This window comes from Micromys minutus, assembly GCF_963924665.1.
Source record: "Micromys minutus genome assembly, chromosome: 1".
Classification (NCBI taxonomy): Eukaryota; Metazoa; Chordata; class Mammalia; order Rodentia; family Muridae; genus Micromys; species Micromys minutus.
Window position 1 is genome coordinate 143,453,603 of NC_137969.1, and position 22,514 is coordinate 143,476,116.

General features: G+C 40.6%; 1 protein-coding gene across 3 annotated transcripts in view; it reads right to left on the bottom strand.

Moving 5' to 3' along the window:
• Window positions 1–2,855: 2,855 nt before the first annotated feature.
• Window positions 2,856–22,514, bottom strand: part of ANKRD17 (ankyrin repeat domain 17) — a 112,668-nt gene continuing 93,009 nt past the window's right edge. For all 3 annotated transcript variants that reach the window (XM_080930351.1, XM_080930350.1, XM_080930349.1), the window contains 7 exons: window positions 19,776–19,925; window positions 15,642–17,269; window positions 12,401–12,598; window positions 7,705–7,953; window positions 6,177–6,355; window positions 4,967–5,131; window positions 2,856–3,456 (listed from right to left, as the gene is read on the bottom strand). In XM_080930351.1, coding sequence (XP_080786477.1) covers window positions 3,397–3,456; window positions 4,967–5,131; window positions 6,177–6,355; window positions 7,705–7,953; window positions 12,401–12,598; window positions 15,642–17,269; window positions 19,776–19,925 — 2,629 coding nt within the window. In that variant the 3' untranslated portion in view covers window positions 2,856–3,396. The remainder of the gene's footprint in view (window positions 3,457–4,966; window positions 5,132–6,176; window positions 6,356–7,704; window positions 7,954–12,400; window positions 12,599–15,641; window positions 17,270–19,775; window positions 19,926–22,514) is intronic.

The following is a 22,514-nucleotide window of genomic DNA, read 5'->3' on the forward strand; positions in this document are numbered from 1 at the left end:
GGGTCTCACCAGAGATCCTTCCCAAACCTCCTGAAAGTACAAGTTAAGGAGCCACTGATTGCAATAACCCTCTGTAACTTGCCATTGATTTTAGCATCTTATGTATCTTATGTATATTGTATGTACACCTGCCTACCTGGTACCCTTGAAGGTTGGAATTGTAGCTGGTTGTCAGCCACATTCAGGGTCCTCTGCAGGACAAGTGGTCTTTACCCTGACTCACTATCCAATCAGAACTTGCTATCCATGTGAGAAAGCCAGGGGAGTACCTGTAAATCATGAATAGTGTTATCCCTACTATGTATCACATTCAATACTGTGAATGCTTTGAATTGCACATTATAGTATAAAATGACTACATGCTGTATTAAGGGGAGCAAGGTAATAATCCTAACATTGCAAATTACTCTCCCACAACACATTTAAAAAATGTGTATACACACAAACTTCGCAGAATTTGCAGTCAACACTTTCCATTTTCTGTATGTCATACAACTAACTTTACTTCTCAACCTTTGACCTCTTTGAAGAGAGCCATCTAAGGGGGCTTAGAGAGATGGCTTAGGTTGCTACTCTTTCAGAGGACTCAAGTTGAGTTTCGGGAGGGAGGGAGGGAGAGAGAACAGTGGCACAAATCCATCTCAGCACACAAGAAGCAAGGCCTGGAGGAATGCCACAAGCTAAGGTCAGTCTAGGCTACATAGCAAATCAAGAACTGCAAACTGCAAACGTTTAGCTCCCCCCCAACACCAATGTAAACAGATGATCCCTAATGATTCTTACCAGTTTTCTACCTTACAACAGGATAAAAGCAAGCAGCACCTGTCCAGTGGAAACCCAGTGTTACATGCCAGCCTCAGCTACAAAGTGCTTGTGTTACAAGCACCACACAAATGTGCCACAAACCAATGTATTTCTTTCAGTGCTAGGATTAGCCAGCTTGACATATATATAACTAGACAAGCATTTTCTTACTAGCCCTTCAAAACTTAAACCTCGATTTTTTATTATAGAATAAAAAAACACACTACTCAAAATTTTAATATAGGTTATGTCGTTTTAGGGGGCTTATTTTTTAGAGATTTCTAAAGTAAGAAAAATTTAAGCAAATATACTAGCAATGACTGCGCTTCCAGAGGTCCTGAGTTCAATTCCCAGCAACCACATGGAGGCTCACAACCATCTGTAATGGGATCTGATGCCCTCTTCTGGTGTGTCTGAAGACAGCTACAGTGTACTCATACATGGGGGGGGGGGGGGGGGGGAAGCAAACTATGTAGCATGCCCAGATATTCACATACTTGGGGGGGGGGGGGCCCTGCACAGTCTCAACTTTTTAAATTGTTTAAATAAATAAAATGTTCTGTATTACATCTAAAGTATAAAAATGTATTTGGAAAATGTTCCTAGTACAAATCTCTGGAACCATGGCACTGTCCCTCTCTCAGCAGAGAGATACAGAGCTCAAATCAAGAAAATGTTCGCTTTTCCACTCCTCCTTTCCAGGAAGACGTTCATTAAGAGATTATTTGTGGTGAACACCACTACTCACATGTAATAGTACATCCTGAGTAGTGTCTGTTCTCCAACTCCATTCTTCTAGGCAGAAAACATCTCTAGTTATCTCAGAAAAGTATTGTGGGAGCAAAGACGACAGGACCATAGCAAAATTCAATACAAAATGTTAGTATCACACACTTTTGTTATTTTGTGTAAGTAAGGTGCTTTTAAATTTTCTTTTAAGCTCATATTTGTCCTCCTAATTTGGGTGTATTAAGCAAGATGGAAAGCTAAATGTGTATACTGAGCATCTAAAGTGCTGGGTGTGTTTGAGAAACTACCGCATACTCACTTATGTCACTACAGGCATAAAATTGTATCACATGTATTGACAACCAATGAATGCTGTTATCAACCTTAGGTGGTTTATGTAAGCTTTAGTTCATATTTTACAGTGTAGTGTGTCTCTAATTAAAAACCAAATTGATAACATTTGACATGTATTATGACAGTATTTCTCAGGTATAAACGGTTTTGTTTTCCACCATGTGAGCTACTTTTCCATAGGAGACAGGGCAGGACACATATTCTTGTATACATTATTGTTTATTGTTTCAAGTGGATGGAATATATAATTCCCACTGAGTAGTTTAGTGTGGCCCTGAATCACATATAAACAGGTCAAATGGAGACTTTAATTTATAATCCGTGTATTCGTGGACTGACCATAAACCATTTTTAAAACAAACCCAAACACTCCTTTCTGAGCTGGCCCAAGTCGCTGTTCACCCTTTTCATTTCTACCAACAAGTGCAGAGAGTGAGGAGCCTTTCACACTAGGACATAGATGCTTAAAAAGGGAGAACTGCATGTTGACTCTTGCTGATCAGGAAGAGCCAATGCTAAGGATTATTATCTGATATAAAATATGCTGAAATCCTCAAAAATAAACATATATGCTGACTGAGAACTGTGGTGGCTTTTAAGTTGCTCAAAAGTCTGAAGTTTTCAATTAAAAGAAACCACTGGTGCCACTGAAGATGTCCCACATCTATGTAGCAGCCACTGAGGAAAAAAAAGCTTTCCAGGATGGTTTTCACTATTGAGCAAGAGAATCTTACTAAGTAGTAACAGGGCAAAGACAGAGTCCAAACTGAAGAGATATGTGTGCATGAGTTTGAAAAGTGCAACAAATTTAATAAAGACATGGAAAAATCAGGTATTTCTTCTGTTTGCCTTGCTACAAACAAAGCCAATGAGGAGTAAGATGGGTGTTTTAGAGCTAACGCAGGAACAACCGCTGATCATGCCCATCATTTTTACTCTAGTCTTAAATTATACAAGTAGAAAAGTGATACTTATTAATAGTTTAATGTATGAAGGAGACACCCAGATTTCTGAATATGAAGGTACATCTCACATGAATTTAAGTCTACATAAAGTAGAGCCTCTAGACTGACAGACTGAAATTTACTTTCTGCTTAGCCTTTTCTGTTATGTAAACAATTGTACATTTATTTGCCATTCTAAAACTTCAGGATCAAGTTTACATAATTTTGCTAAATTTCCGTGTTTGCTCAGAAGCAGTTTACAGTACTAAAACCAACCAGCCAAAGAACAGCTTCAACAGAAAGTTATGTCCAAAGAAGAGGGAAAGAAAAAAGAAAATAATGATGAGAAAAAAAATGCTAACTAAGGTAAAAACGGATGATAATGGAGAATTGGCTGTCACAAATGTTCACAGAAAATAGGTCAGTTAGTAAGTTCTTCTGCAAAAAGCCTACACACTTCAGTCAAGCACATCAGTAGAATGATTTGGGAGCATAAAAATGTTTCTCGGCCACTTGTGATTTCCTCTTAATGATAGGAATCTGCAGGATAACAGGCTTATCCTCATCAGCCAAGCTGGTTCATGTGCACACTGTTCATGTGAGGTGCCCAGGGTCCGGTCCACACCTACGAACAGAGAGCATTCGTGTCACAAAAGCAGATAATACTTGAAGAAACAATAAAGCGCCTATGGACTAAGACAATGTAATCTACTCAATCTTCAACACAGAGCTAGAGGCTAGAGGCTGAGAACAAAAGCTCTGGAGTTTAAGGCCATCCTCTTCCACAAAGTCACAAGGACAAAAGGCTGGGCCTGCAGACATTGGCTAGGGGCACAGGATGCTCACGCAGAGGACTTAGGTTTGATTCCCACAGTTACAAGGCACCTTTTAACAGTCTATAATTCTATTCCCAGAGCCTCTTCTGGGCTCCAGAGGCACAAAGCACGCATGTGATATAGACATACATGCAGGCAACACACACAGGGTCACTCATTTACAAACCGGGGGAGGAAATCATTAAAAAACTATTTGTGAACACTGGATAAATAAAACGTGAAATACCTGGGGGGTGGGAGGGAAGATGAAGATGAAACACTACAGCACATTAATAAATACTAGAGAAAACAAGGATGTCACCCCACTGACTGAGAGTGAGTCTGGGAACTTGACAATGCTAAGCATGTGTCCTGTCATTAAACTGCATGTTCTAGCTCCCAAATCTTTTCTCTTGGCTTCCTCTTTTCTTTTTGAAACCCTAACAAGAGGTGATGCTCAAGCCATTTTAAAACATAAAGGCTGCAAAAGGACAATTATTCAGAGACACTGAATATATACTGAAGTAAGTAAACATTAGACAAGTATGGTTCCTTATTTCTATTTCCCCAAGACCTGGGAACCTAAAGCAGTTGTACCTTAAGTTTGGGGTCAGCCTGGAGTAACTAGTGAGTATCAGACAAGACAGAGCAAGATACATTCCGCCCAAATACAAGTGTATAATCATCACTCTAGGTTTTCATATACTGTAAAGGTCTCAACAAAGTAGCAAACTGTAATGTTAATATAATTATTTTACAGGATCCCTTTGCATCTTACTATTTTGTTTTTGAAAACAGGGTCATGCTCTGGAGAGATGGCTCAGCAGCTAAGATCACTGAGGTCCTGAGTTCAATTCCCAGCAACCACATGGTGGCTCACAACTATCTATATAATAGAATCTGATGCCCTCTTCTGGTGTCTCTGAAGATAGCTACAGTGTACTCATATAAATATAATAAATAAATCTTAAAAAAAAAGAAAAAACGAGGCCTCACTGTGTAGCCCTAGATGACCTGGAATTCTCCATGTAAACTAGGCTAACCCATAACTTAGGAAGGCCCACCTGCTGAGGTTAAATGTGCAATACCACAGACAGCTAGGTAATTAAATTCTTCTACATATCATCTGCTACAGAATGAAATATAAACTACCTTCCTATACTTAAATTAACAACTGTGAGTTCCATTTCACACAGATTTCTGGTGCACTTCAGCAACAGTCCATGTCCTCTCCTGGCTGTGTTCACTGTGCTCTCATGCCACCATCATTCACAGGCTCTGCCAGCATGTAAGGGACTGCTACTGACTAGTCAGCCTTACCGTTTGAGGACCACTGTTTTCTGTGGAGCTTGAAACCATCTTTATCAGTGAATTCCAAGAAGGGTCTGCAGAATGTGGGCCATTAAATATGGGTCCTCCAGCACCATCAGGAATAGGTGCTACTGGAGGAAGCATTGCATTCCCATAGACAGAAAAAGGCATACTCTTAAAGAAAGGGGACAAAGAAAGAGAGATTAACATCCAACTTACTATTTTTTTTCTTAGCCTCCTACCTCTGATAAACAATCTTTTAAGAACTTTGTCACAGGAAACAAAAGGAGGCATTTGTGAGGAAAAGTTAGTTTGGTTTACAGAGTGAGTTTCAGGCCAGCCAGGGGTACATACATACATCATGGGGAAGAAACCCCAAACCAAATAACAACAACAACACAAAACAACAACAACAAAAAGAAATGAAACAAAAGCAATCAAAAGAGCCAAAAGCCCTAAAACGAATTTTAAGCCTCAATTGACTTTATAAAATTATAAATTATTCACAGAACCTAAAAATTGTTCTCTGCCATGAATTAATTCATCTAGACATGGTGGCCAAGGCCTTTCATCCCAATATCCAGGAGGCAGAAGCAGATGATTTTTGCAAGTTGGAGGCCAGTTTGGTCTACAGAGTTTGAGACCAGCCAGAGTTACCTGTTGAGACCCTATCTCACAAAAAAAAAAAAAAAAAAAAAAAAAAAAATCACAAACAAAAACAAGCAGAAAGTAACCCCTAGCCCCATAAAGGGTTCGATGTGGGCTGGAGAGATGGCTTAACAGTTAAAAGTGTTTGCTGCTCTCACAGAATACTTGAGTTCATTTATTAGCTCCAATTTTTGATGGCCCATGGTTTCCTGTAATTCCAGCTCCAAAAGATCCAATGCCCCCTTTGGCCTCAGCGGGCATCTGCATTCCCGTGCACATACACATTCACATGTACACATAAGTAAAAATAAAAATCTACAATAATAACAACAACAATAACAAACCCAACACACCCCACAAAAACACAGCAACAAAGGACTGCTGAGATCAGAGTCCTCTAGGTGGCTAGAAAGACTGTCTCAGCCAACCTGATCTGTCAGGCTCCAGAGGGACTTCACAGCTTATGCACTTGGAAATGAAAGATGACCAGAAATAAACAAGAACAAACAAAACAAAATAAGCAAACAAACAAAAATATTTTGTAAATAATGAAAGTATGTATTTAAATTACCCCAACTTTAGGAAAGTCCATGTATCCTGCAGGAACATGCTGATGGAATGTACCAGAAGGAGTTACGATTCCTGTACTATCTCGCTCCATTGCTTGATGCTGTGAAAACACTCCTGGGTCAGACATTGGCCTGTGAATCATGGGATTTCCCATCCCAGGGTTACACCAGTCCACTTTGTCTGCGAGAAAAGAAAGTCAGAAACAAAAGTTGTTAACATTCAAAATCAAGAAACAGTTAAAGAAAAAACTTTATAATTCTTATTTTAACTTATACCAAATTGTGAATTCCTTCAAAATAATCTACATCTGTTATGTTTATAGCAGTATTTCCACACTGCTTAGTAAACAATTGTCATAAAACATAACAAAAAATGACATATGACTAGACAGACATGGTACAGTGAACACGTGATGCTTTCTCACTGGAAGTCTGTTGTGTGGTCTCTTCCCAGACCTCCAGTGAGAACGCACCACCACAGACAAAAAAAATGTGGCGGGCTTTTCACCTTAGGCACTGGTATGCCCTACAGATCCATGGCATTAATGAACTCATTCCCTCAGAAATGAGTATGATATAAACTCATCTGTAATAAGTGAAGTGAGAGGGAGGAGGGAAATAAGGAAATCTACTCTAATATGATTCCTAAAAGTAAAATGTTTGAAGAAGTGAGATACCAATAATTTCATATGGAGAATTCTGAAGTTGCCACAAATGTCACTAATCCATATAAAGATAAAACAAAATACAAATGAATTGTCTAGGTATTCTAAAAATGCAGCTGGAATATATCAATTATTTGCGAGGGCCATCTTGAGAAAACTTGACCATGACTAACATTCATGGACAGTGAGAAACCCTTAAATAAACATTTATTCATTGAAATAGCAATAGCAGCAACAATGACTACAACAAAACTACAAAAGAAAAATCAAAGCTACGAAGAAGCCAAAGGTCTCAACGGAAACACCAACCTCTTACTATGGCAAAATGAAAAGACAAAAAGGCTTCTGTAGGGCAAGACAGCAAAAACCTGTTATCAGTGTCAAGACATGAAGGCAACAGGCAAAAGGCTAGCAACATGGTTCAAGGACACTCTGGAGACTCAATAAACCAGCATTGTTTACGTGCATTGGATCACTTTCAGAGTAAGTGCAGAGGGAAAGAGCACACAGAACCAGAAGTACAAGATTAGCCTAAGTAAAGAGACAGGAGTAGTGATCCTTTAAAGCAGTGATGAGGGATGGACATAAGCTCAGATATGAAGAGCAATGGCTGCTCTCCAGAGGAACTGGGCTCAATTCCCAGCACCCAGATCTCTAGATTCAAGGGATCCAATGCTCTCATCTTGCCTCTCTAGACACCAGTCACAAGTGTTGCATAGACACCACACACACACAAAAGTGATATCTCAAAAAAATAAAATGCAAATGAATGTGAAACTGATTAAAATATGAATTCATATATATAAAATATGATTCATAGCTATATGAATAAACTTCATTTCCAGTAATTTTCAGCATATCATACCTTGATTGCCACCAATCCCTTCAAAGGACCAGATACCACTATGTCCTACTGACGTAGACAAATTACTTCCAATAACAGATGGAGCTGAGGTTCCAGTTTGCCTGATCCGTGCAGAGCGCTCAGTCCCAATTGGGACTGGAACTTTCCTGTCCTGAGAGACATTGCTGGGCTTTTCGGACCCTAAGGGTACTGAGGATGGGGCAGGAGATGGTGCACGAACTCCAGAGGATACCGACTGTGCTGGAGACTCTGGAAAAAGATATTTTGAAATAGAATACTCTGTAAAACATTTAATTTTGTAAAACCGAATCTTAAAATACACATTTTTCTGAGAACTGACATGTAATATTACTTTTAATTTGCATACTCCTCCCTCAAAAAAATCAGTTCGTAATATATACATCGTATTCTTTATTTTTAAACCCCTTACTCCCAGCTGTCTCCTCCCTCCTCAACAGCCACTTCCTTGCTTTCAAATAATTTTCTTTTCTGTTTTAAGAAGAATGCTTGAGCTGATCATAATGGTGCACATTTGCAATCATAGAGCTACAGAGGTTCCATCAAGATGACTGCAGCCAGGCATGATGGCACACACCTTTAATCCCAGCCTTCTGGAGACAGAGACAGTAGGGTATCTGTGAGCTCAAGAGCAGATTGTCTACAAAGCATTTCACTACAAAATGAAACCCTGTTTCAAACAAAACAAAAATACCAGAAAACTGCAAGACCAAGACCACCCTAGGTGACAAAGTAAGACTTTGTCTTTAAAAGCAGCATACTGACTAACAATTTAGTTCAGTGATATAGTGCTCACCTGGCATTCATGAGGCCCTAAGCTTCACTCATCCCACATTTTATAAAAAGCACAAGGATTTTGTTAGACTATAATGATCTCAATGCTACAAAGTGGTGAAAAACTCATTTAATAAATCACCATCTTATTATTTAACTAAGCCAATATCTGCCACTAATACAAAAATCAAAACATTTAAAAGAACAATGTTTAAATTAAGTGCATGGCCATTAAGACCAGGCTGGCATTGATCACCTTACACTAAGTCCGTGTGTGTCGGAGTGTGACAGATGCACGTTTCTGTGCAGGTGTGCATGCCATTGGAGGATGTTGGGTATCCATCCTACTCTATTACTCAGCCCTGGAGACAAGGTTTCTTCTCAGTGAAACTGGAGCAAGGTTCAACAGGAAACATGCCCTAGGGATTTCTTGCTCTACCTTTCATAGTTCAGGGTTATAGGCAACAGTGCAACCCTCCCTGCCTTGTTTTGTACTTGGAGTTGGAATCTGAAATCAGGTCCTCATTGTTTCAACAGCAAGTGTTCTCACCTAGCATGCCAGTTCCCAGCCTTTGCCACTGAGCTTAATATTCTTCTACTCCTCCCGTGATTACTAGGTGCTGAGATTACACATATAATCTCCCACCATGCCTGGTTTATGCAGTGCTAGGAATCAAATTCAAAATATGTGTATGCTAGGCAAGTACTTTATCAACTGAGCTGCACCCCCACCCCCTTCCCTCACACTGTGTTCTTTGCAAACAACTGTATTTTGTGTTGAGGCACTCTGAATGAGACTGACTCTCCATAGACTCACAAGATCAAATACTAAGTCTTAAATAAGTACGAGATTTAGATATAGAAGGTATGGTCTTGTTGAAGGTGTGTCACTGGGGATGAGTCTGCTTTGTCGTTTCAAAGGCCCAAACACATGCCTTTAATCCCAGTGCTCTGGAGCTACAAGCAGGCATTTATCTGTAAATCCCAGGCCAGGATAGTCTATACAGTGTGAATCAGGGTAGGCAGAGTTTTATGAATACTGTCTCAAAAACAAAAATATAAGCAAAAATAAAAATGCCCAAAACCCCTTAAGCCATTCCCAGTTAGTTTATCTCTGGCCCCTTCTCATGGAAGAGATCTGCACTCTGGGCTACTATCCCAGCGTCCAGCTAGGACGCTCCTCATCTGTGGCCATGCTCCCTGCTAGGACGCTTATGGACTCTCAATCTCTATAAGCTGTTTCTTCTTTAAGTTCCCTTGGTTATGGTGTCTCTTCACAGAAAGAAAATTAGTCATTAAAATAGAAAGAAGTAGGTCCTTGGGGATAGGCTAAATTGCTCCAACAGGCCTGGCCATGCTCCTTTTGGCAAGAACGTAAAACTTTAGTTGGACTCTGGACTAGGAAAGTCATTTACACACTTTAGGAGATACTAAATGGGCCACCCTAGCAGAGGTATGAAAGTCGTGTTGAGACTTTCACAGTATGCAGACTGTGGAGAGGTTTCAGAGGGTAAGAACATTAGCACTGTTGAGTAGAAATCATCCATATGATATTCTTAAGAATGTAGTCTTTTTTTTTTTCTGGGGGGGGGGGGGGGGATTGCTTGTCATAAGAATCTGCCTAAGACTGAGAAGTTTTGGACAAATTTCACTGGCAGAAGAGATGTCAGGATAGCCTAATACTGATTTTTCACTAGGTTATTAGGAAACACTCTCACGAAGCTCTACAATGAAGAAGAGCAGACTGGACAAACGTAAGTACAAAATGAACAGCGTGAGGAGAAAGGGGCAACTGGGGAACTTAAAGGTGGACCAAGGCTGAAAGAGATGAGGAAAGGTTTGGTAGGGAATGGAATGGAAGGAGTGGTGCCCTCAAGGTTGGACCCCACTCTGGTAACCTTCCAACTTGTACAAAGAAAAGCTGCGCAGCCAAGGAAGCAACAGATTAATGCAAATATAACTCAAGTATGGAGCCAGGTTCTACCCAAGCAAGCAGGAGAATTTGGTAGCAGAGGCCAAATGTGGTTCTTGCTTGTGAACTCCTCTTCCTCCATGGTTAGGAGTGTAACCAGACCAAAAGAGAAAAGTCTGTAACAGTCAGCAAGGCTGGAGGGCACACGCCTCCAGTTGATAGGACTGTTCGTTAAAAGAGGTGTGAGGTTAGTGGTGGGCAGAGGTTTCAATGGCCTAAATCACCCCCATTTTAGCGTACCTTCACCGTATCTCTAGTGCTCATGGATGAATTCTGAACTTTCAACTACCACTCCAGTGTGTGCGTGCCCATGTGCAGCCATGTTCTTACCATGGTGGTTATAAACTCTAACCCCCCCCCCCCCACACACCTGTAGGTTCCCTATCAGCTGCCTTGTAAGCTGCCTTGATCATGTTTCCTTCACTGCAACAGAAAAGTAATTTGGACAGTTGTTATGACACAAAAGCAAAACAATCTGTCTCTAAGTCAATGACATCTAGCTTGGGGAGGGGAAACAGTTGGCACCAGGCTGCTGCATATAAAACTATATACATGCCGATAAAATAATAACTGAGAGTGATTCCTCATCATCCCTGTATGAACGGGATTGACAGCATTCCACAACATGTACTTTTGAAAATGACCATCTACTTGTCTTAAAATAATGGGGGCAAAGTGCACTGGACAGTTGCCTCAGAACCAAACACAGTGGGTTTTGTTTGGTTTTTTGATACAAGTTCTGGCAAGTCTTCACTAACATTCCCTCTACCTCAGCCTTGCAAGCCTAGAACCAGGGGTACACACTATTAATGCAAGCTGTGATCCTTAATATTGGTACTTTGTTTATGCTCATTAGAAATTCAATTTTTTAAATACATTACTAATAAACTAAAGGCAGGGCAGTGGTGGCAATGCAATCCTTTAATCCAAGTACTGGCTAACCTGGTTCACAGAGTAAGTTCTAGGATAGCTAGATATAAACAGAGAAGCCTTGTCTCAAAAAAACAAAACCAACAAAACCAGGAGAGCGTGGCACATGCTTTTAATCCCAGGATTGAGACTTGAGTTTGAAGTCAGCCTGGACTCTCCAGAGTGAGCGCTTGGACTCCAGCAGCACATAGATACAATTTAAAGGGAAGTGTTTCTATCTGCATTAGAGACAGTCTCTACATGACTGCCTATGTGCTTTGGAACCCCTACCTTGTTTCTAAAGTGGGTGGAATTACAACTATGTCCCTCATGCTGGGCTCTCTAGTCACATGTTTTGTAAAGCTAGAAATCATTCTCAGCACTAGTTGTATCTGAAGAATAAATGTAAATTAAGAGTAAGTCAGTGTGGGGTAGGGCTGTGGTCAAATGACAGAACACATGGTGGTCTGTCACATGAGACACTCTGGTCTCATTACCATGTACCATTCAAAAAGTAGGTTTTAAAAGCACTTTTGAAAGATTTTTATAAGAATGTTTCCCTTCATTTATATATGTACACCACATGTGTGCCTGGAGGCATGAAGGCCAGAAAAGTAGGTCAGATGCACTGGGATGGGAGTTATAGACTATAAGCCATTAAATCAATGCTGGGATCAAAAGTGGGTCCTCCAAGAGTAGCAAGTGATCTTAACTACTGAGCCATCTCTCTAGTCCCAATAGTTTAAAAACTACAAACTTTAGAGACATTACACATACCGTTAAGAGTTAAAAATTATATTCCTTACAACATTAAAATTCTAGTGAGGTTAAAAATCCCAAGTTTGGAGTGAGCCAAAGTAGCATATGTACTACTTCCAGCTTGTGGGAACTGAAAGCAGTGAATCTGAGGCTAGCCCGGTGTACAGGAGAGCCTGTCTCAAAAGCAAGTGTCCTACATTTGCAGAGCTCAACCCGTTCTGTTTTTAAGGAAGAAACTTCTTCCTCTGGGATACAGACACTTACCATTTGATGCTGATGAACATGGAGTCAACAAACTAAGTGGGGAAAAATGCTGTCTGTTAAAGTTAGCAGCAGCAGGCGCTCCTCCAAGGGGTGCTCCAGGTCCATACATCTGACCTCCTGAAAGACTTGAGGCAAAGTTTCCCAAATGTGTAGAAGAAGGTGTTACAGAACCATATGGTGTGTCCATGTTGACAATACCTATAATATAGATGATCATCATTACTTATAGTAATTACGCCCGCCCCATGACAGGGATAGAAAGTACCTCAGTAATTTAAAAATTTAGGAAGGAAGGAAGGAAGGAAGGAAGGAATTGTTTTTTTTAAGGTTGGAATTCAGTTCTTTATAAAGTCCCTTGTAAAAATAAAACAGAATAAAAACAAACCTTAACAGGTAGAGCAAAATTTTTAAAAGAAAGAGAAAGGAAAAAATTGTAATTCACTGCTTCTCCTTGACTTTTCTACAGTCTAGTCTCTGGCCTCTCCCCAAAAAGAGATATTCTTAGCTGGGTGTGGTGGCAAATACCTATAATGCCAGCATTTGGGAGATAGTCAAGAGCGTCTGATAAGAGGATCTTAGGCTACATAACAAATTCAAGGCCAGACTCTGTGAGAGAGACTATCTTAAACGGGCACATTCACACACTCAGAATTTCACATGGCCATACACATCTGCAATCCCAGGGAGGTTGAGAATGGCCACAATGCAAGTCTGACAGCTATAAAGATCCCTTCTCAAAACCACTCATGAAAAAAGACAAGGGAACAGTACTTACTGCTCTTACTGCTCTGAATTCTCTTTAAAAAAGAGCCACAGACTAGGAGCTGGAGATAGGTCAGCAGTTAGGAGCATCTGCTATTCTTGCAGAGGACCTAGGATTGGACCCCAGCATCCACAGGATGAATTACAACTATCTACACCTGCAGTTCCAGGGAAGCCAACCAGCTTCTAACTTCTCTGAGAAACAAGCAAACATTTGTGCACAAATACGCATGCAACTGACGCACACAGGGAAACAGAACCATTCAACTAGTAATAAAGAAGATATAGGCTGGGCAATCTATGTAATTTTGAGTCCAGCCTTGTCTATATAATGAGTTCTAGGGTAGCAAGATCTACACAGTGAGAATCCATCTCACAATAATAAAATTTAAAATGTGTAGTGCAGGTAGACCCCAAGTTCATAATATTCTTAACTGTGTGCAACACCACAACATACTAAATTTTATTTAAAGAATAATTCTTTTTTAATTCTAAGTTCATGACCTGCCTGTGCTAGAACCTTGTCATGTAGACCAAGAAGAGCCTATCTTAAGAACAAAGACACAGGAGAATGAAAATCAGTAACTGTCAGGGTTCAATGGTAAAAACATTTAATTCTTCCACTGAAGAGGCAGAGGTGCAAAGATTCATCAGATTTCAGAGTCAGCCTGGACTAGCTAGCAACAGGCCAACCAGGATACACCGCAAGACCCTTCCTCAAATGACAACAGGAATCCTCCATCACCCTACCTCAGCCTATGTGACTATAGTAGATCCTCTAGAACATGGAAGGCTGAGAAACATACATCAAGAATTCTGCCAGATGATGGTGGTACATGGGTTGAATTCCAGCACTCTCAGAAAACAAACTCCAACCCACAAAAGAAAAAAGGAATTCTTAAAATACAAATAGGATCAGGTCATGTAAACCACAAACTATATAAAACTATATATATATGTTCGTCTCTCATGTGGATTTTCTCAATTACTTGAAATGTTTAAGACTAACTCATAACAGTTAAACAGTTACTCTACTTATTAAAAAAAAAAAAAAAAAGAAGACAGGACCTCTGCTAGGTGGTGGTATACACATTTAATCCAAGCACTCGAGGCAGAGGCAGTCAAGGCCAGCCCAGTCTACATAGTGAGTTTCAGGAGAGCCACAGCTACAGAAAAACACTGTCTCAAAAAACCAAAAACCAAAAAGACAGGCTCTCATATATCCCAGGAAAGATTCAACAACATATAGCCAAGAGCTACACTAAATCCAAAGAGCAGGAAATTCCAAAGTGAGCACTAACACACTGTTTCATAAGCACAATGGTTCTATGTAATCTGGCACCCTCTACTAGATCCTAAAACAAAAAAAAGCAGCTATCTAAATACTATAGAATCTGTAGCCAACTGCCAAATACTAATTTTTCTTTGAAGTACATATGCCATAGTCACCTAAGATATTTACATGAGAAGGTACAATTTCTCTTTTATGAATCTAAAATAAGTGAAGTTAAAAGAGCAGTAACACAATCAGAAAGTCTTTAGATCTATTCTCCTATGAATACCAGTTCTAAAAGAACTTTCCTTAAAATACAATTGTTCCCTAATTTTGCTATCCATATGGCAGCCAGTTGTCCAGAGTACTTACGACTTGACTAAGAAGATAGTGTTATTTTTAGACAGGGTCATACATACTATGTAGCTTTGGTTGGTCTGGAATTCCCAAAGACCTGTCTGCCTCTGCCTTCCCTGGTCAGTTTTCACTGTTAAACAGAAATAAAAGTAGCAAATGCCTACCACATTAGATGGTGTAGCTGGATATCTTTCTTATTTTAAAACAAAGACAAACAAATGACTTTCAACTTAATAAAATTGTGAGTTATGCAGAGTCTGTTAGCATTACTTCATTAATGGGAATCCTTCCAAGACAGGATCTCAGTTAGCTGACCTAGGTCCTCATCAAGATTAGTATGTTAACACTTCTGGTCTACCCACTCCCTTCCATTTGTTGGGACAGCAGGCATGCATCACCATGGCCTTTCCTTGGCTTTCCTCCCCCTAATATAGTGAGTGTATAACTTGGACCTGGAGCAGGTCTCTGTAATGGTGGCCTAAAACTAGGTACTTTGGGAGTATCAGACTGATGTAAAGGATCTGAGTTTGGCAAATACAAGGATTTTCCTGACAGCATAGATTCTGGTGTTGACTGAGATGAAACTACACAGGTCTTCCCCAGAAGGCATGAGCATTAGTAGGGCTGTTCTCAAACAATGTGCTAAAGGGCCTCCAACTCAAGGCTACACTTCCTCAGCCTCTCAAGATGGTTCCATTCCTTAAACAACACCAGTCCAAAACAACCCCTCTCTCTCTATCCAAGGAGCCCACACACAAAGCAAGTACATCATAAAATAGTAAAAACTTTCTGTCATTGATGTCAAGTAGTAATTACATAGTGTCAAACAGATACATACATACAACTTACCTGAGGGACTTGGAGCGGGTCTCTGTAATGGTGGCCTAAAACCTGGTGCTTTGGAAGTATCAGACTGATGTAAAGGATCTGAGTTTGGCAAATATGAGGATTTTCCTGACAGCATAGATTCTGGTGTTGACTGAGATGAAACCACAGGTCCTCCCCAGAAGGCATGAGCATTAGTAGGGCTGTTCTCAAACAATGTGCTAAAGGGCCCAAATGGTAATGGGGCACTGAAGTTGGGAGCAACAGGCTTATTTGCTGGATGTACTGAATTCTGACAAGCACTTTGTGTACTTAAGGTCGAAGGTAGTTGGACAGAGGAGGGAACACTATGAGGTCTTTTAATATGATTGACATTGAGGACTGCAACAGATGAATTCTGCACTGGAGCTGGATTCTTGTGAGGGGCAGTTGTGCCATGAGAGGGTGGTCTAATAGCAGGGGTTTCCATTTTAGGAGGCTGGGAGCATCCCATTTGTGTCTGAGGCATAGGGTACGTCACAGGCGCAGTAGAAGGCACCACCACTGGAGCAGAACTTGTTGCTGTAGGAGGAACAGTCATTCTCACATCCGGGGAAGGAACCTGAGACTGTTGAAGAGGGGGTCTTGGTTCCTGAGGAACAGATCCCGGAGGTGGCTGCTGAGTGGAATGACCTGATGAGCCCCCAGAAGAACTGCTGCTGTGTGGGGGTCTACTGTTTGCAGTTTCTACTACTGGCGGACTACTTGCTTCCTGTTCGGAAGATGCCCCTTTATTTGGGGATGCTGATCCACAATCCAAAGGGCTATTTCTAGAAACCCCTCCTGGCTGGGCTGGTGGTGATGGGGAAGATGGGGATGATACTGGATAGTGTTCTTTGGCAGTAGGCATAGGATATGTGGCATTTGTGGGTGCGGTGCTGTTGTTGCTTGCTGTAGTTGTGACTGTTGTGGTTGTGGCATTGGATGTCTTCACAACTGTGACAAAAAGCTGCCTTCTGACTGAAGGAGAACTTGGACTGCCATTTGAAGTTGTACCAGGCACCGCTGAAGCTGATGAACTGGTTGTAGTTGTTGGACTTGAAGTTAAAGAACCTGCTGAATTCACCTGAGAACCACTGCTATTCTGATTGCTATGGCGAGGCACCATGTGAGGCTTAGGCGAGTTAGTAGCTCTGGCAGGGCTCAAAGGCCTGACAGGAAAAGGACCCCAAGTGGATTGAGCTGGTGGAAAAGTACCTCCAAAGTGGGTCATGGGCAACCTTGGTGGACGGATCTGCTGGAAAGTCTGAGCAGCAAGCAAAGCATGTGCAAACTGTGGAGGAGGATATGCTAATGGCAGAGAAACTGGAAAACCAGGCCTGACATTATTCACGGGGTTCTTAATGGTTTTGTGAGTGGATGCAGAAGAGATTGCAGGAACGGAGAGTGCGGTGGCAGTTTGAGATGTTGATGACAGAGCTACAGTTGTCATTTTAATTCCCATTAAGGAACTATTAGCAGCAGTGGTGGTAGGTGCTGATGACCCTATTTTGGAATTTGCTGAGGAGCTTTTCAAACGATTCTTTGGAATAAGTTCATCAATTTCTTTGTCTGGATCCTTGATCAAAGCATTGATCAACTGAGTTGCTTGTCTTGTTGATTCAGTGCCACCCCTACATGTTGATCAACACAAAAACAAGTACCCCCCAAATTAGACTTAATTTCACTACTTTCTTGTAACATTTAGATACATATGCATGTGCAAACACACACAAAACAGGTAGGTAACAAACACACACACACCAGATAAACCAACGTGTACAGCGGCAATCTTCTCATCAATTTTAGGCATTCTAATTAATGCTAAGTTTCAGAAGATTAGCGTCGATATGTTCGTTTGTAGTTTGTGCCTGTGTAAGGCACTGGCAGTGTATCTCAAGCTAGCTAGGCACACAACAACTAACCTACATTACCCATGTTAAGTGACTTAAAAAAAAAAGATTTATGTTCATGTGTATAACTGTTTAGACAAGTGTTGGAAACCAGGTCTTGTGCAAGAACAGTAAATGCTCTTAACTCCTGAGCCATTGTCCCAGCCCTGATTTTATTTTATTAATGAAAATCTCATTTTCCCAGACTAAGATGTTGTTTCTCACCATTGCGTCATGATTTATCATTAGGAAACCGATTATACACAAAAGACTGTGTGGCCTACAACAGTATTATAAATTTAATTATGTGGTCAACAACTAGGACTGGTACTGAGTGCCATTAGTACCAGCAGAAAGGTGGATAAATCTCTTGAGTTTCAGGCCAGCCCGAGTTACTTACTGAAAGTGGGTCTTAAAAAAGAACGGGAAAAGGAAGGTAAGCCTGGAGTGTTGGTGAAAGCCTTGAATCTTAATACGTAGGACGAAGACTAGTATAGTGAGGTTCATAGAGAAGCCCTGCCTCAAAAGAGTGGATGAACACTTAAAACAATCTTTGTTGTGATAAGTTGGAATTGTAGCTCATTGATGAAAATATAGGTTCAATCTTTAACATTGTAAAATCAAAGAATGAAAGACCAATGTTTAAGTAAAGATGGAAAACTTTACAACTAAGCAGGAAAAGAGGATTTGATTTTTAATCCTAGTATCTAACACAGTTTATTGCATATTCCTAAATGGCTTCTCTATGAACAGGACCACAATCCTTTGGAGGACAATCTCTCAGATCAAGTGAGGAATTCTGACAATGTCAACAAGGACAGCAAACTGGAATGTTGGCTGTTCAGGAAAATGCCTGACTCAGCTCACATAAGGAAACCTCCCAAACAAATGGCCCAGAAAGGGTACCTGCTTGCCTTTTCTCTGGATTCTACAAGTTGTGACAACCTCAGCTATACTAGCAGAGGAAAAAGCAAGAAAGGTGGAAACAAAATGGATTAAATGTCTCTTTACTTTAAAGGGAAAAACCCTATAAGCTCTAGTATATACTGCAGTTGAGAACCTTTTCAAAACGGACTTATAGCTATTTTAAGTACAGCGTCTTATATTCTTATAATGTCATAAGCTGTCAGCTTTATTCTTAAGAGTATTTCAGCAGACACACTTGATGAGTTCTCAGGTTAAATATTTAAGTTACATTTAATGGTTACATTACATTACTAAGTTTAAATTCTAAGTATATCATCCATCTCACAACAGAAGCTCAAAGTAACTGAGAGAAAATAACTCTGCTTTTAAATGTGTCAAGACTCCAGACAAATTTTTAATTACCTCAATTTTTCATAACTTTACCTAAAACATGTTATAATAATGTATTCATTAGAAAAATTTCTGAGAATGACAATATTCCCAAAAACTCATCTTGGGGGATGGGATTTATATGTGGGGGATAAGGTCTCACTACAGAACTCTGCCTGTCCTGGAACTCACTTTAAAGACCAGGATAACCTGAAACTCAGAGATCTGCTTGCAGCTGCTGAGATTAAATACCTGTTTTACAACTCTCATAAAATTATAATCTTTTAAATACATAAGGGCTGGAAAGATGTCTGTGATGGTTTGTTTATACTTGACCCAGGGAGTGGCATTATTTGGAGATATGGCCTTGTAGTGGGTGTTTTAAGACACACACCTAGCTGCCTGGAAGCTACTATTCTGCTAGCAGCCTTCAGATGAAGATGTAGAACTCTTAGCTCAGCCTAAACCATGCCTGTCTAGACACTGTCATACACCTGCCTTGATGATAATGGACTGAACTCCTAAGCCAGCCCCAATCAGATGTTGTCCTTATGAGAGTTGCCTTGGTCATGATGTCTGTTCACCAGCAGTAAAACCCTAAGAAAATGCCATAGTGGCTAAGAGTGCTTGCTGCACAAAGTATAAGGACATGAGTTCAAATCCTCAACACTCACATAAAAGCTGAGTATAGCCCATGAAAATCCTCTGCATTATTTATGAAGAAAATGCTGGTAACTCTAGACAACCAGTATAGGCTAAACATCGAGCTTCAGGTTCAAGGGAATAAGACAGTAGAGACCAAGAGAGGGGAAATTCTTCTCTAGTTATACCATGTACATTTTAGACAGACAGACAGACAGACAGACAGACACACACACACACACACACACACGGTTCCATTTTGTTGATATAGTACAGTGAAACAGAAAAACACACAGAAGCAAAGCTTTACCTTATAGTTATTATGCGGTCTCCAGTCTTGTCCTTCTGTTTGTCGATATCTATGTGTGCACCAGTACATTCCCGAATAGCATTGATGTTACAGCCACCTCTCCCAATCACTCTCGATATCACAGTTGATGGAACAGACACTTTTTTTGACCTGTTTAAAAGTTCAAAGATAAATCAGTAAGTTAGGATAAAACATTAGTGGTTATAATGAAAATAAGAAAATTTTACTATTAGGTATTTTTTATGTTTAAAAATATAAATGAACAATTGACTATTGCTAAACAAGCTGCTTGTATTTATACTTTTGCTTTTAAATACTGGGTAAGGGCTGGAGAGATGGCTCAGTGGTTAAGAGCACTGACTGCTCTTCTAAAGGTCCTGAATTCAATTCCCAGCCACCACATGGTGACTCACAACCATCTGTAATAGCATCCGATGCCCTCTTCTGGTGTGTCTGAAGACAGTGACAGTGTACTTATATACACAAAATAAATAATTTAACAACAACAACAACAACAACAACGAAAAAAAATATGGGTCTCACTATGTATATTCGCATGGATAGAAAAGTAGATTTTGGCCTGCCTTCAATGTATTGGGATTAAAGGTGTGAGGCACCAGGCCGGCTTTTTGTTTATTCTTAATCCAGATAAACAAACAAAAGGTCCCTTCAATCCGAGCACTCTGAAGGCAGGGGCAGATGCATCTCTCAAATCTGGCCTGGTCTACTCAGTGAGACCCCGTCTTAGCCTGTCTCTTGTTGCTTTCTTGATTATCATCCCAACATATCCCTCCAGCACACACTAGGTGTACACACACGTACACACACACACACACACACACACACACACACACACACACACACACACACACACACACACACACACACAGCTACTGCAAATGCTTCTGATACAAATCCAAAGGGATGATTAAAGGGTCGAATCTAGCCTTAAGTCCAAGAGAGGCATTTTGTAGGCACTTTTCTGTTTGGCTTAATTACTTCTAAAGTTTTATCTGATTTAGTTCACTTAACGGCTGTGGGGGGGGGGGGGGGATATGAGAAATTAAAAGAAAAACCCCACTGTTGGAAGTTGGTGGAAGGAAGATCAGTGCATTATCAGTGGATACCAGGCCTGTGTGGGCTGTATAAGAAAGACTCTGTAGCCTAGGTTGGCTTCCAAGTCAATCTTGTCTCCATCTCGTAAGTTCTTACCATCTCTCAAGTCCTTAGATTATAAGCATGAATTATTATAATGCATGGCTCTGTAAAATTACAAGGACTTATACATTTTATTGGGGGGGGGGGACCATGTGTCGGGGAGTAAATGGAACTCACAGGACAACTTGGAAGAAATGGTTCAATTATGTGTGTCTATGTGACTGACTGACTGCCGTGAGTATGGAGGTGCCTGTGGAGGTAGGCCAGAAAGGATGTCAAATGCCCTTAACCTGTGGTTACGCAGACGCAATTGTGAGTTGTCCCATAAACATCACAGTTTTGTTTGTTGTGAACAAATGAGGATCTCACACATTTCAGGCTGGCCTCAAACTAACTATGTAGATGAGGATAACATTACACTACTGATCCTCCAGTGCTTCCATTTCCCAAGTGCTATGATTACAGGTATGTGCTTAGCTTGGCACATTTATCTTCAAATTAGTCAAAGATATATGGGCTGTGGAGATTGTTCAGTGGCAGAGCATTTTTCTAGCACCTGGGAGGCCCTTGGTTCTGTCCTCATTGCGGAAAACTAAAAAGGCCGATGTAAGTTTCTAACAAGTTGATTAAATAACATTTCATAAAGTTATAGTTTAGCTGGCATGGTGGCAATCTCAGAACTCAGGAGGCAGATGTGGTAGTTCAAATAGGTTTGGTCCCCACTGATTCATGTGTTTGGCCATAGGGAGTGGCACTTTTAGGAGGTGTAGCCTTGCTGGACAAAGTGTGTCAGTGTGCAGGAGGGCTTTGTGCGTGTTCAAGCTCTGTTCAATGAAGTCTTCTCTTGGTTGCCTTTGGATCAAGATGTGGAACTTTTGGCTCCTCCAGCACCAAGTCTGTCTGCAAAATTGTCATGATGTTAATGAATTGAATCTTTGAAACCAATCAAATGTTTGCCTTTATAAGTTGCCTTGGTCGTGGTGTTTCTTCACAACATCAAAACCCTAAGACATAGAGGCAGAGACAGGGTGATCTTTCTTAAGTTCCACAGCAGTCTGCTCTAAGAAGAGCTCCAAGCTACCCAGAGCTACAGTCAGAACTTGAGTTTAAGGGGGGAAAAAAATGTGTGTGTGGGGGGGGAGGGAGGGGACAGGATTTGGAAGAACAAACAATATTGTGTTGACAATGCCTGCCATTTTTACTTTTAGCACTTAGGAGGCTAAACCCTGCCACAACAGCTCTATGTGGTGATCCGTGCCTAGAAAAGCACTGAGCTGAAGGCAGAAAGATCAGAAGTCCCACAACAACCTAGTCCAGTGTGAAACCTCGTCTCAAAATAAAACCCTCAAAGTGGGACTGTGGATACAACCATGAAGTGCTCAACCAGCATGGCAGACGCTCTGGTTTCAATCCCTAGTACCACAAAACAGAGTCTCTTGAGAAGCACAGCTTTTCCCAAAGTTTATTCCTTTTTAAAAGACAGGAAACTAGAATCAAAAGCATCTGGCATGATGTTCACAAAGACTCGCTTCTCTGGCATGTGAAATACAGAAAGGCTGTCTCTAGGCCAGATCTGCATTT